Source organism: Olea europaea, unplaced genomic scaffold (assembly GCF_002742605.1).
Source record: "Olea europaea var. sylvestris unplaced genomic scaffold, O_europaea_v1 scaffold307, whole genome shotgun sequence".
Taxonomy (NCBI): domain Eukaryota; kingdom Viridiplantae; phylum Streptophyta; class Magnoliopsida; order Lamiales; family Oleaceae; genus Olea; species Olea europaea.
Genome location: NW_019249416.1, coordinates 360,842 through 376,339, shown reverse-complemented (window position 1 = coordinate 376,339; position 15,498 = coordinate 360,842). Strand labels below are relative to the sequence as shown.

At 33.4% G+C, this 15,498-nt stretch overlaps 2 protein-coding genes across 2 annotated transcripts; one reads left to right on the top strand and one right to left on the bottom strand.

Annotated features, from left to right (window-relative positions):
* Positions 1-3,447: 3,447 nt before the first annotated feature.
* LOC111384998 (phosphoenolpyruvate/phosphate translocator 3, chloroplastic-like) lies at positions 3,448-6,901 on the top strand. The gene is made up of 5 exons (XM_023009346.1): positions 3,448-4,002; positions 5,123-5,245; positions 5,344-5,512; positions 6,336-6,518; positions 6,611-6,901. The coding sequence occupies exons 1-5, from the start codon at positions 3,598-3,600 to the stop codon at positions 6,679-6,681; spliced, it is 951 nt and encodes a 316-aa protein (XP_022865114.1). The 5' UTR covers positions 3,448-3,597; the 3' UTR covers positions 6,682-6,901.
* A 127-nt stretch (positions 6,902-7,028) lies between these two features.
* On the bottom strand, positions 7,029-9,562 carry LOC111384996 (transcription factor MYB98-like). The gene is made up of 4 exons (XM_023009345.1): positions 9,012-9,562; positions 8,812-8,938; positions 7,844-8,386; positions 7,029-7,061 (listed from the first exon to the last, which is right to left on the bottom strand). Exons 1-4 carry the CDS (start codon positions 9,560-9,562, stop codon positions 7,029-7,031), a joined length of 1,254 nt encoding a protein of 417 aa, XP_022865113.1.
* Between the last annotated feature and the right edge of the window lie 5,936 nt (positions 9,563-15,498).

Below are 15,498 nucleotides of genomic sequence, written 5' to 3'. Positions count from 1 at the left end.
TCGTCAAGTGAAAATTCATTAAATCTAGATTAATGTAAATGTTAATTAATTGAAAATTAATAAAACAAATTTCATAAATGACAATAATTATATAGTATTTATTCGAAAAGTAAGGTGTTATTAAAATAATTGAATTGTAGAGAGTTAAAATCGTCCAAAATATAATTCTCCTTTGATGTAATATTTTAATATATTATAGACTATTAATGATGTATAGAACCATTTTCAAGAGATGTGGATTAAATAGATGTTCCACTTCTTCCCATTGTGAAAATCAATAGTTATTATTAGAAAAAAGCTCCCTGTAAAGACTCATTTGCACAGAACCTGCCACATGGGGATGGACCCCATGTGTGTGTCCCTGTACAGGCCCTATGCAAATGAGCTTGTGCAGGTAATATAGCTGTGTTATTTATTATTATAACTAAGAGTATCAATGACGAAGAATTTGATACTTTCGATGGCGTACAACGGTGACAATTAAAATAAAATAAATTAGTATTGGTCGGTATAATTATTTCATAAGATTATTTATGGCAAATTTGATATACAGTTTTTTATGAAATTAGACTGTACCATGAACTACGGGTGTCGTGAAAATTGGTCCAATTTTAGCTTAAAAATATATTGACATATTATGACGAAAATAGATAAACTTCCTCGTTGAATTGTTCGTAGGTGATCAGGTTGACATGAACATTTTTTCAGTAACATTTTTTAAAAAGAGGAAATATCCTCTGAAGAACCTTTGAACTTTTATATGTCCTATGCTATATTGATATGAACATTCTTGTCAATATACTATTTTAGTGTTTTGTTTTTATAGTTATACCAATAATGTTAAAATCGAATGAATCGAAAAGTTTTCCATTCTTTAGTTCTTTTGAACTTACACAGGATCGCAAGAATCCTCACGTAGAATGAGATTCCAACTCAACATATTCTTTGTGAAATTTTTTAGAAGATTTGTTTTTTGGATAATTCAATACAATGAAAGCTGTAGGTAGCATTGGGAGAACTAGGAGTTATTCAAGTACACTTAATTTCAACTCATAAACTAGTTTTGACTAAGCTAATCTTAGGTTCTGTTTGGGAGAGATTTTGATAATTGATTTTTTGACCGTTAGAAAAAAAGTGGGGTCCACCTGTGAGAGAATAAGTCAAAAACTACGGTTGAAATAATGAAATAACTGTCAAAAAATCAATTTTTTGAGGTAAAAAATCCCTCCCAAACAGACCCTTAAATTTTTTACTACTAGTTCGACTATGATTCAACCTCAATTCAATCATAAGGCAATATCCTTAAAAAAATTTACTACTAGTTTAACTATGATTCAACCTCAATTCAATCATAAGGTAATATCCAAATCGAGTTAAAATATTGGTAAATATTATCGCAGAGCTTTTGATTAATGGACAATTTAGGTCTGATCTCCCAATATATGTAGTAGTGTAATTTTACATCTCCAACTTTAAAAAATGAGGTTATCCCACCTATATAAATATGTGAACTTGAGTCCCACATGACACAACCTCAATGTGGAACATTAAATTCGTCGTAATCAACTCTCACTTGAATTGGGATTTAAAAGAAGAAGAAGGTGAATTCATGTTTGACTCATGTTTATAATATAATATATTAAGATATCATATTAATGAAGAATTATTTTTTGGACGATTTTAACCCTCTTACAATTCAATTATTTCAATAACGATTTTAACCCTTTTACAATTCAATTATTTCAATAACATCTTACTTTTCGTTTTTCGATATATAATAAATATTAAAAATTAGGCCTTGTTTGTGGCCCTTTAATTTCAAAAATTGGAATATGGAATAGTAATTGATGTTGAAATGTGTAGTGAAAAAAGAAGGAAAAATTTTTGATATATGTGTAATATTATTTTAATGGAGAATGTGTGGTTGAAAATGAGTAATATAGAAAAAATAATTTGGTAGAATGTAAGAGAATGATTGACAAACAAGGGCTTATTGTCATTTACGAGATTTGTGTAATTAATTCTAAATTAATCACTTTCACATTAATCTAGATTTAATGAAATTTCACTCGATGAATCTTGAATTACATGAATTAGAGTTATTATAGATGAATTTATTCATATTCATGTATTTTAATGGATGTTTAAATTATGTATTAACAATTAATTTTTATGTATCAAGTGTAATATAAAAAGATTGATCATTTATAGTATTTCATCATTACAAAAAATTTGAATCATAGAAATTAAGTTTCGAGAGTATAATTTGAGTACAATTTTATTCTTTTAAATTTCTATGTTAAATTTTATTTTCTTTTATTCGTCTGAGATTCATCAAATCCACCAATGAATTGATACCAAATATTACTTTTACATCATTTATAAAGTATTTTAAAATAACATGCAATGCACGTTCGATTTTGACTAGCATTTATAAAAAGTGAAGTCATTTTTTACTCATAAATTTTGAGAGATTCATAAGTACTATTCACTTTTTCATTACTCATTTCTATCTACTAATTAAACTGTTTATGAACACCTCTCAAATTTGATGTTTTTGTCATTTACATCAACGATTTTAATAATGGGAAGACTCAAATTCATATTTAAATTAAAATAGACTGTCATTAATCACAAGATAGTGATTGCAAAAAACTCACCCGACGTGTTGGTGAAGCGTAACTCGTCTCTCTGTCTCATGGCGCGGGGTCGAGATGCCCCATCCTGAACCTACCCCATGAAAGAGGAAAAAAAAAATAAAAAGAATTTTATTTTTGAAACTCATGCAACTGTTTACTGTATTCTATAATTTAAGGCGAGGCACAAAGCAAGGATGGACGGGTGCCATGCCCTGAACCTAACCCATTGTCATCCCTATCACAAGATTGAAAAGTTGAGGGGCCCACTTCTAATTTTTCACAAATTACGCCACAACTATTAAAACAGTTTTTTTTTTTTCAAATTCATTTTCAATTATATATTTCGACAATAAATTATTATGTACGTGAACCTAAATTCTTTTTACTATTTAATTGTACATTTTTCAAAAAATCACTATTTCAAAAGTCATTTTCCTAAAAAACCCATTTTAATGATTTTCAAACATGAGCTAAATTAACCAAATATGACGCATCTCATGTGACCTCTAAAACTATGGCAATTATATTGTCACTACAAATTTATTCCATACACCACATTTTAATTGATGTTAATCTCATCAATCTTTACTCATTTTTAGTTGAATTTGTAACTTCAACCTTCCATTAATTGGTATGTCTCATTCTCGACGATGATTTATATCAAAATATTTTATTTTCATGTTTTGAAATGAAAGAAATATTTTTTTTGCACTTTCTTTTTATTTATCTTTTAAAATATGATGGAAAAATATATCGTGTTTCCGCCATTTTAACAGACCTTTTGACATAAAATGTGTTAACAGCCTCCTTGCCTCGAACCGAAATTCCCAGAATATCCCTCATTTGTATTTCATATCCCTGCCACCAAACTCTTCGCTCCTCGACGGAGACCCCAACGTTCTTCCACCCTCCTACGTCTTCTCTCTCTTTCACAGCTCTCGTGATCTGAATCTCGAAAATGCAGAGCACAGCAATTGTATTCTCCCCTTCCATTTCTCTCTCTACCAAGCCCCAAAAGCCCACATCTCTCTACAGATTCAATCCCATTTCCCTCACCCCGTCGAAACAGCTCTGCTTCAAGAATGGTTGGGTTTCCGGCCCTACTTCGGTTCATACTTCTTCGAGTCGGAAAGTGGGTTCAATTCGCTGTTGTTTGAGACCCAATGGGTGGATTTCGAACCCAGCGCCAGGAAATCAGGAGCCCGAGTCCGAGGGTGTTGTGGTTCGGGCCACGTCGGTGCCAGAGAGCGCAGGGGCTGCCGAGAGTCCGCAATCTAAGAGTGTTACGGATACTTTGGTGCTGGGAACGCTTTTCGGGCTTTGGTACCTATTTAATATCTACTTCAATATCTACAACAAGCAGGTGCTTGCTTTCTTTATTTTTTTTTCCTTTAGTTAATTTCCACTGATCCGGCCTAGACGCTTGTATATGTCTTCCTGCATGTTTAGATGGTGAGGCATTTAATTTTGATGAGGTTAATTGGTAATAATTGTTAAGGGTAATATTCCACACCCATTAATGACGAAACAAATAAACAACATATAAGGCTTTGATGCAAAAAAAGGAAAATGTGGCCTATGCGTATTGAAGACAATATATATATAAAGCTTAAGCTTGTAGATCAAGTGGGTCAACGATACTTTTTTTGATGAACGGAGCTGGAATTTAAAAAATGATTTTTATTTTTTGGGGATACGAAGGTATGTTTTCTTTAGCCTGCATAAGAATGATTTTGGTGTTTTCGTATATATATTTGATAGACTCTATTTTGTGCTTAAAATATAAGTTTCTTACCAGGAAAGTTATTCTAAAATTTCACTTTGCATAGTGCAGAAATTTTAAATTTCAACTATTATTCTTAAGAAGGCAACACTAGTTTTGCACAGAGCTAGCGCTTGGCCTTGAGTTAATCAGCTGATTAGTTCTGCTCATTTTCAAATTCGGTGAAGAAAACCCTGAAAGAATCCTATTGCTGGATATTGCACCCCATTTCTATTAACAAAGAGGGCTCTTTGAATGTATCTTAACTTAAACCATCCAGATACTCAATAAGATAAGCACCTATCTTCGAGCAAAGTCTTGCTCGTTTGGCCTCTGTGGCAAGACAAATATACATTAAGCCATGTTTTCCCTAAATGAAGCTAGGTAATATGCTACTGAAGATTATCTGGGTTGAGTCAAAATGGAACTGGGGAACAATATTCTTTTTTGTTGCTTCCCTATGCTGTAATTCATGCAGTTCCACCTGCAGCTCTAAGATTTATTCTTATACTGTTGTTGATTTGGAGGATATGTAGAAAAGCACGTTATTTTAGAAATAACACGATGTAAACAATTTGTTGTGCACATCATTGACTGCATAGGATGAGGGCCTAGGAATTCACTTAGTATGAACATAACATCTGAGGTCTCAGTTCCATGCTGACGAATGTATTTAGCTATTGAACAGTAGCAGTTAATGATGGCTGCTAATTTCTCGCAGGTCCTTAAAGCTTTCCCATACCCAGTGACAGTCACTTTAGTTCAATTTGCTGTTGGGACTGTCTTAGTTATGATCATGTGGACATTCAATCTCTATAAACGGCCTAAAATCAGTGGTGCACAGGTACTCAATACTATTCTGGAATGGTTAGGCTATAATAATTTTTTTGTTCCTTTGGCCAATCATAAATATGGAACCTAATCATCAATTGCCATGGGCAGCTTGCTGCAATCCTTCCATTGGCCATGGTTCATACCTTGGGCAACCTTTTCACCAACATGAGTCTTGGGAAGGTTGCTGTTTCATTCACTCACACAATTAAAGCTATGGAGCCCTTCTTTTCAGTTGTCCTTTCAGCTATGTTCTTAGGAGAGGTGCTATTCCTATTTTCTTAAGTCCATTCCTTCTATTATTAAGTTATGCTTTTCGTACTTGTTTTTTCATGGAGTTTCTGAATGCTTATATTGTCATGATGTATAATATTTCTCATGTTTGAAGCAGCCATAATTTGTTACTTTTTTCATTTTGTTAAAACTGTCTATTTAACAGCTCTTATTTATGGTATCTATTGTATTAGGGGCACAGTTCTTGTGTAATATCTAGAGCAATAGTGATTCTAAGTTAATATATCATCATCACATGTTCCTAGGGGCTTTATAACAGGAAAACATAACTATTTCATTTTATTTTTTTCATGAGAAATGGGAACTTTCTTTTTTCTTTTCTTTTTTTCCTTTTTTTTGATGATTATGGGTGTCTGGGCCAGCTTACTCGCACCTTAACTAATCCCACGAGTCTTTGAAATTTACAGCCAGATACTCACTTCAGTGACTTTGAGGGGACTCGAACTGTTGACCATTGGAGAGCAAACTCAAGGCTTGAGCACTAAACTACCCATCAGGATTAGAAATGGGGAAATTTCATTGAAAATATAATAATTGGAAAAAGAGGACAAGATGTCCTCTTTATGCTAGAGATAAACACATAAATCTACATCATATTACACCCGTTTCCCAAAATATAGGAAAATGGGACACAATTAAAATTTTGTTTAGAAGATATTTATACTGATATACAATCCCAACTTAGAGTCCATAGCCATCCCACTATATATATATATATATATTTTTTTTTTTTGCATTTCTTCAGACGTAAGAACCCAAAAGATATCAAATTTAGATAATTTGATAAAAGTCAAAAATAAATGTTGGAGATCATATTAAAGAGGCTATTATTATGAGATTGCTAACACGGGTTGTTATGCAGGTTTCGTACATGATATTACAGAGGGTGTCTCCAGTTACTCATTCTGTGGGTAACTGTGTGAAGCGGGTGGTGGTGATTGTGACCTCTGTTCTCTTCTTCCGTACACCAGTTTCACCTATCAACTCTTTGGGTAAAATACTTCTATGAACTTGTGGAGGATCTGAAACGAATCAACCAATTTCTGCAGGACTTGAAATTGATTTTATTTATCATTTGGTACAGGCACTGGCGTAGCCCTTTCTGGAGTGTTCTTGTATTCAAGAGTGAAGCGCATTAAACCAAAGATGGCTTAAATCAGACAATTTTGTTGGGGAATTGTGTTATTAGATCGAAAAACACTATCACAATTCTTGGTTCTATCTTAGCTTCTTTGCTTTCCTGAGATTGTCTTATTTGTTTTTCTGGACATCCAGAATTAATGCTTCTAATTTGGCTGTAAACTGTTTTCTTCCCCTGTTGTAATGGCAATCTGGTTATAGTTTCGGGGAGGGAATGCTTTCAGTTTTCGGAGTATGACTTGTCATTTCACCATTTTTCAACGAGTAGTCATTGGCAAGTTGTACACTTGAAACAAATCAATTGCTAAAGAGTCAACATTTTTGAAAATGTATTTAATGATAATTAAATTTACCATAAGAAATCATTTAAGCAATTCAATAGTCAATAACATTATCTAAACGTAAATGTAAATGTAAATAAATAGTAACAACAATATGAACAATAGTATTACGGTGAATTTTCATCGAGTAAAGAAATTAAATAGAGTTTTAAATTTTTCGTTCTTTCAAAAATTATTTTGAACACGTAAATAAATGATGTTCATAAAAGAAGAATGTTATTAGTTGCCAGTTGCTAGCATCTAAATTAGCAATCGTGTTGGTCATGAACTTGTTAAATTTACACATTCTAATAGAATATCGTGGCCAAAAATAATTAAAAAAATGGACTCTAACGTGGAAGAATAATTTATTTTTTATTTTTATTTTTTTCAAATTTTTAGAAGAATTTTGAAATCTATTATGCACTTTAAAGTGTCAATCAAATGTTGTAACTTAATATTCTCTACAAGAATAATAAATGCCATTGATATTGTTGACTAGCAAATTGTTTGAATGCATTCTCCATTTGGGAAATTTAAGTGGCATGAAATAAAATTTCAAACTAATTTTCCTAACACAAATTATGCATAGAGAAATATATGTATACACACATTACTCTTCTTAAAAAGAACATATTATTCATCCATATTTTCTTCTATGGCAAGTTCAAAACATCAAACTAGACAAGACCTAAGAGGATTAATAAAGAGACTCGCGAACATATGTCTAATCTGACATATCAAACATGTCCTTTAGTGTCTTCGATAAGAGCTATCCCAAATGGAAACGGAAATATAATGTATTATCTCTCTTTAAAAAAGTAGTAGATTGAAATTCCAAATATCTAGACATTAACCTGAGAGATCATCTCCATCAGATCAAACTCCTTCTTCCCTTCAAATTGCATGAATGGAGGCACATCAAATGGCAACCCAGTATCAAAGCATTTTTCATCGATTTTAGGCGAAACGCCAGATATATCCTCCATGAAACTGTCAATGCTACTTCCTTCAAATAATTTATCATCCAATGTAAATTCTGGGACCTCACCAAAATCATAATCTGGCACGCAAAGATCCATAAAATCTGGCTTTTCTAATTTCTTCATTGAAGCATTAGCATTATATATGATTCCAACATTTGTAGCGGTAGGTGATGAAGCAAGTCCTTTCTCTGAATTCAAGCTTTTTATGTAGTTTTGGAGTAGAGAGCTAGGCCTTGGCCATTTGGTCCTGCATTTTCGCCTCGAGAATTGCCTTCTTTTCGTTGCATTCCAATGATTCTTGATAGAATTCTCAGTTCTCCCTGGCAATCTTTTGGCAATTTCTGCCCATTTGTTCCCCAATTCTGCATGAGCATCAATCAGAATCCTATCCTCTTCTTCAGTCCATACATCCTTCTGCTCAAGAAAAATAATAAACATTAATAATTTTTACCAATTTTAAAATCTCACTAAAACAACAAAATATAACACTAAAAGAAGAAAAAATATAAATCCTTGAATCAGGGAGTATCCAAAATTTGGAAAATCCTATTTGAATATTAAAATAAGTATCTTTGAACTCATTTCAGATACATTTTTCTGGTATAAATCACTTAATTATATATTGCATGCTATTTTTATGCTAAATCAGCATGTGCAGTGAACTAGCCTACTCATTACAATAATCTATCTAACTCACAACTGAGAAAATCATCATAGGAAAAAAGGAAATATATGTATGAATCAGTAAAGATTGATGGTGGGAGAAAACCAATCGAGGAACGGGAAAAAACTAAACTGAAAATAAAAGGTTTAGGAAGAAGAATGAATTGAAATACAACTTTGATATCAGGCCTCAGATGATTGTGCCATCTTTCTCTGCACTGCTTTCCTATTCTCCCCTTCAGCATTTGTGCGATATGTGACCATTTCCTCACTCCAAATTTCTCCACCAGATGGATCAAAAGTCTGAAAATTATGCAAATTTTAATGAATTAAACAATAAATATACAAAACAAAATCAAATAATTTTTTCTTCTACCTGTCTTCTTCACCAGTCCACTGCCCCTTGGCTGATTTGGACTTCTTCCAGGCTCGGCCAGAGCTTTTAGCTGATGCAGATTCATCTTCAATGATGGTGTTACTACTGTCACCGCTATTATTTTTCCACTTGTTTGAGAAACCATTTTTATTGCCATTACCAGCTGTTACACATGAGCTCTCATCTGGAACAAAGTTTAGGAGATCAGAATCATGACAGTTTAAGGATAAAATGTTACGATCAGAAGTTTCAATTCCCGTTGATGGATATTTCCTCTCCTGGAAATTCAAGAATCCACCACCTTGGAAGTTATGCATGATTCCAACATCATTATCTTCAAACGGCTTGAAATCGTAGGAGTCGAAATCTGTCGAAGGAGAAACAAGAGTAAAGAGGTCAAATGGATCAAAACCATTGACCTGGCTTCCAAGGTTCGGATTGAATGACGATCCTGTTAAAGAAAACAGATCAAAGTACTGGGATTCTTGAAGGTGACCCTTTGATGAAAAATTCATGTGCATGGACGAATCTTCTTCTAGTTTGAGTTTCATGTTACTATTGAACAACGCAATCGGTCGAGGGGTGGCATGATCATTTCCACATTTCGACTCCATGGGAAGATAGGAAATAGGAGAAAGAATGAGGTACAAATTGTGTGAATGCAATGGAGCAAATCTTTGTCGCAGTCCCTAATTTCTGTTACCTAAATATTTATTGATGAAATAAAAGGCATTTAATGTAGTTGAACTTCATCTAGACCCTTTATTCCTGGGTTGATCAGATGGTTGGAATTACATAGGATTGAGCTAAAATTTACTCGTGGACTTCACACTAATCCACTAACCAAAATAAACCAGCTTACTTATTATTTTATATTCTTCGTAATCCAATTAATCACATTATAGAAACTACTGAAAATTTTAAATATATATACATATATATATATTAACAGACATATTGTACATATATACATAGAGACATGCACATCGTGGTATGATGCAGGATAAAAAATTGTGTGGGATAAAACGTTTGAAAAATTATTTACTGATACTTAAATTTACCATGAGAAATGCATTTATGCAATTTATTAGACAATAACATGAAGTTAATGGTATTTATATTAATGAAAGGGAATATTAGCATTTAGCCGTTTGACCCAAAATCAAAAGAACAAACTAGATTTCAAAATTGCACTAAGATTTGAAAAGAAAATTATTTTGATATAAGTATCTTTGAGAACATTTAATTTGGAAAATTGCACTGGTGTTGGTATCATATACTAGTATTATTTCAAATTCCTACCCAAAGTATGCCGTTATCATAAATTTCGCAAGATATCTCATCACGAACTATAATGTTTAGAAGATCGATATCATAGCAGTTTAAGGGTTAAAAAAGTTTCCATCTGGAACTATGGATGTATAATGACTCGGAAAGCTCAAGAAATCCAAGTTTCCAGGCACCAATCAGCAGTGCAAGAAAATTTTCTTTGATATCTCAATCCTTCTAAACAACTATGATTCCTAGGGGAGGAATAAGATGGTTTGTGGCTGATTCTATTTTTGTTTGACAACCATATTTGGGAAAAACAATGTTTTGGATAGTAACTTCTAGGATAATGTGTGGTTAAAATGTATGGAAAAATTTTGAGTTTGCGTACAAAATAATTTTTGTGGGAATGTGCATTTAAAAATGAGTATATAGGAAAAAAAAATTTCAAATAATGGTTGTCGTATAGGGGTTAAGTGGATATCTTTTCCCATTCCAAAATGGTTCAAACTTCCGCTCCAGTTCTTCACGATTTACTCTTCCTCAGATATCATGAATAAATTTCATAATATTACATCAATTAAATACTTTGAACCTAAGTTGAAAGGAAACACCGTAAACACCACACGGCACAACTCGTGAAAAGCTATTTTTGAAAATAGGAAAAAAGAAAAGAATACTATGGAGGCGTGATATAAAATATTATAATTTATAAATATAAATGAAATAATTAGTTCTAAAAAATACATTTAACTCTTGTGACTTTTTATTGTTTTATGGTACAGGATTCAAAACTTGCGAGTTAATTAGATTGTGTTAAGGGATAAAATCACATATCGAATAAAGATGAAACATAGACCAACTTATAAGGATTTGAACTAGGGAAAAAATCACATCTCAAGGGTTATGTTTACCCCAATTAAAAAAATCAAGTAAATAGTTTGAAAATTCAAAAATCAGGTATGCATTTAATTAATTAAAAATATTTATTGAATAAAGATAATAAAGTCACAATTACATGATTAATAGTCACAGATTTATTTACTGGTTACATATCGTTAAATTAATTGGTCACAAATTATTTCGTGGTCACAAATCAAAAAGTTTGTAGGTTACATATTATTTTGATGTCACAAATCATTTAAATTACATGTCATATTTTATCTATGGGTCACATAAGTTACAATTTATTGGTCACGAATTATTTTCAAGTCAAACACCTAATATTTAGTCACAAATCAGTCAAATAGTTGGTCATAGACGCCTAAATAGTTGGTTACGGACACCTAATTATTGGTCACAGATACTCCACCCATTACCGTCATTACCATCACAACAACCATCGCCACCACCATCGCATAAGCACCACCCACAGCACACCACCACTACCACCATCACACAATGCACCACGCATAGCACACCACCACCACCCTACCAAAGAATCCACAAACCCACCGCCACCACCTAAAAAACACAACAAAACATGTCAAAAAATCACACCACTACCACCAAATTCAACAACCACCATAGCCTATTCATTTCACCACCACAACTCGTCGGAGTGGGTAGATTTGTATCGCGAGGAAGATACGGACAATAAGATGAAGAGAAGATGGAGAGTTAGAGTGAGAATAGGTTATTACAATTTAAAAATGACCTGAATTCTGATGGTCTCGTGTTGACACTCGGAGTCGGAGGTGTCTCCGGTAGTGGTCGCTCCTTGACGACGATAACAGTCGAAAGATAAAGTAGAGAGAGAGAGAGAGAGAGACGAGATATGATAAGGGAAGAATTTGGGGGAAATGATTAGGGTTTTAATTGAATTGGATAGGTTAATTATATATAATACGGAATTTTTGCATAAGTAAACTTCATCCCCTAATTTTGAATTTGAAAGTTTTAATATCTGGTTTTATGTAATTTTCTCTTTGAACTATTCATTTTAACAAGGTTGACATGATATTAGAGTTCAATAAACTCCAACGAACAATTCGACCCGATTAAAACTCAAAAATATGAGTACATGAATTTCAAGATTGATTTGCTCAAACGAGTCACAATCTTATAAGGACATGTTAAGGGATAAAATTCAATATCGAATAAAGAGAGAAACATAGATCAACTTATAAGAGTTTGGGCTACTCCTTTTAACACGGTTAACCCTTTAAGATAGACCTCCAAGTCTTAAAAAAATGAAGCTGGAAATCGAGTTAATTTTAGAGCTTGTTTGGGAGTGATTTTTTACCCAAAAAAATTGATTTTTTGATCGTTATTTCACTATTTCAACCGTAATTTTTGACTTCTTTTCTCACAAGTAGACCCCACTTTTCTTCTAATAGTCAAAAAATCAATTCTCAAAATCCATTCGAAATGGGGCCTTAGTTTTAGTGGCTGACTACCTGAGTATGCACAAGTGTTGATCACTGGAAGGAAAACAATAAAAAAAATAAAATAAAACGAAGAAGAAAGTTAATTTTAATTTTAATACTAGTTTAGTATCTTGGGAATATGATTTGAGTTTAATTATATTGCGCGCACTTCATGCAAAGTCACCATGTAGAATGCACAACCTAGTTGAGCATATGAAATACATTCCACTAGTTTTATATTTTAGACCATCAAAATCATTACAGAAAATGATCAAATTAAAAGACCATCAATGTCATTACAACAAACGATCAAATTGCCGAGGAAGCTGGTCTTTAAAGACATCTACGGCAATTTGAAACCACAAAAAATAATATGACATATCAAGTCTTTACATGCCAAGCACCAACAAGATATACATCTAACCTGGTGTTACCATTACCGACTAGAATCCATGTCTCCTTCCTCATACAATCACAAGGAGACTCAAAAGAAACGACTTTCTACTCCTTGCAACAAAAATGGTTTGTTTTGATTCAGGCTGTGAAGCCAAAATCCAGCAATACCTAAGGTGACACCGAGCTCAGTTTCCACCTAAGTCGAAACCACCATTATTGAGACATACCCACAAAGAGTCGGCCAAGATGAGAACAATATTACCCAAGAGAAACCACACAGGTTGCTTGAGAGAAAGAAGCCGAGAATGAGCAGAGAGGAAGTCACAGAGAAAGGTAGAGAAGGCGATATCTTGGAGGCGTAGGGGAGCCAAGAATTATAGCCCAAGAGAGTGACCAAATAAGGTAAGTTAGGGTAGGTTAACTTATTGGTCCAAAAGGCTCAGCACAAAGATAATGGGCTCCAAATGAATATCGTAGCCATCCAAGTAAATGGAATGGGCCACGAGCAACACTATTAAAATAGGTTATTTCTAATGGTTCGTAGAAATTTGGGTTGGGTTGTCTCGATGATAGTGTTGACATATAGTTCAATCATATGACCAAGACTGACTGATAATAAATAAAATCGAGGTTACATCATTGTCCAGGAGGTCATTTGACAACAAATTGCCTGACAACCTCCACATTGGTGTCAAAAGACCTACAAAAAAAATAATAATACTAATAATAAAATGTCTTCCATTAGTGACACCTCTAACAGAAAACCAATAAAATTGGAAATTATTTACCTATACCAATGTTTAGAAGTTCCTTGCAACTTCTAAACTGTACCGGTGGCAGTACCTTCATGTTCATATCGGAAGGGTTGTAGTGTGTGTGGACCTTTTCAAATCTTACCACCTCTTGAGATACTATATTTCTAATGAAGTGGAGTCTAACATCAATGTGTTTAGTGCGCTTGTAAAAAAGGGGGTCCTTGCACAAATATATAGATGACTGACTATCAGAATACATCACCACATAATCATTCAAGACATATAGTTCATGGAGTAAGCCTCTAAGCCATAAAGCTTCTTTAATAGATTCAGTGGTGGCAATATATTCTGATTCTGTAGTGGCTAGTGCAACAATGTGTTGTAATTGTGATTTCCAACTAACACATGAATTAGATAAGGTAAACACATAAGACGAAGTTGATTTCCTCCCATTCCTATCTCCCACATAATTAGCATCTACAAGACCCTTCAATTTTACACCTTCTTCATTAGCACTAAACTTTAAACCTACGTCACTTGTACCCTTCAAGTACCTTAATAGCCACTTTAACGCTTGCCAATGTTTAGGGCCCGAATTAGCCATGTATATACTGAGAGTACTAACCGCAAAATCAAAATCCGGTCTAGTGCAAACCATCAAATACATTATGGAACCAATTACATTAGAGTAAGACACTCTACTCATATATTCTACTTCACGCTCATTGTAAGGGATTGTTCTTTCGATAAAACAAAATGATTAGTAAAAGGCAACGTGACAGATTTGTAATCACTCATTTTAAATTTCTTCAATACTTTAGATATATAAGGAGATTGATGTAAGAACAAAACGAAATTTGACCTATCTCTTTCTATTTCCATGTCTAGGATTCTCTTAGCCTTACCTAGGTCTTTCATGTCAAATTCACCACTTAGTTTTTCTTTTATATTATTTATTCACTTAGAGAAAGAACCAATTAAGAGCATGTCGTCCACATAGAGCAACAAAAACAGATGATTATCATCAGTCTCATTGTGTTGAAAATACAAGCAGTGATTAAATTTACTTCTTTGGAACCCTATAGTGAGTACAAAAGAATCAAACCTCTTGTACCACTGTCTAGGAGGTTGTTTTAACCCATACAAGGATCTTCTCAGAAAATACACATAATCAGGACTTATCCTTAAAACCTTTTGGTTGATTCATGAAGATTTGTTCATCAAGTTCACCATGTAAAAATGCAGTTTTTACATCAAGTTGTTTAGGTACCCAGTCAAAGTGTGCAACCAATGTGAGCATGACCCTAATAGTAGTGTACTTAAAAACTGGTGAGAAAATCTTATTATAATCAACACCCTCCTTCTATGTGTAACCCTTAGCCACTAACCTAGCCTTAAACGTTAAGGGTTCCGAACTATTGGTACCTTCCTTAACCTTAAACACCCATTTGCAATCAAGGATTGATTTATTCTTAGGTCTAGGCACTAGCTCCCAAGTCTAATTCTTTTCTAGCGAACTCCTTAAGCCACTCCTTAGATTAATTACTATCCATTGCCTCTTCAAAGGTTTTTGGTTCTCTATCAGCTAGTTCTTCATAACTAGCATAGGCAACAGCTAACTATTTTAATTGGGTTGGGTTGTCTCGATGATAAAGGTTTGTAGAAAATTAGGTTGGGTTGGGTTGGGTTGTTTCGATG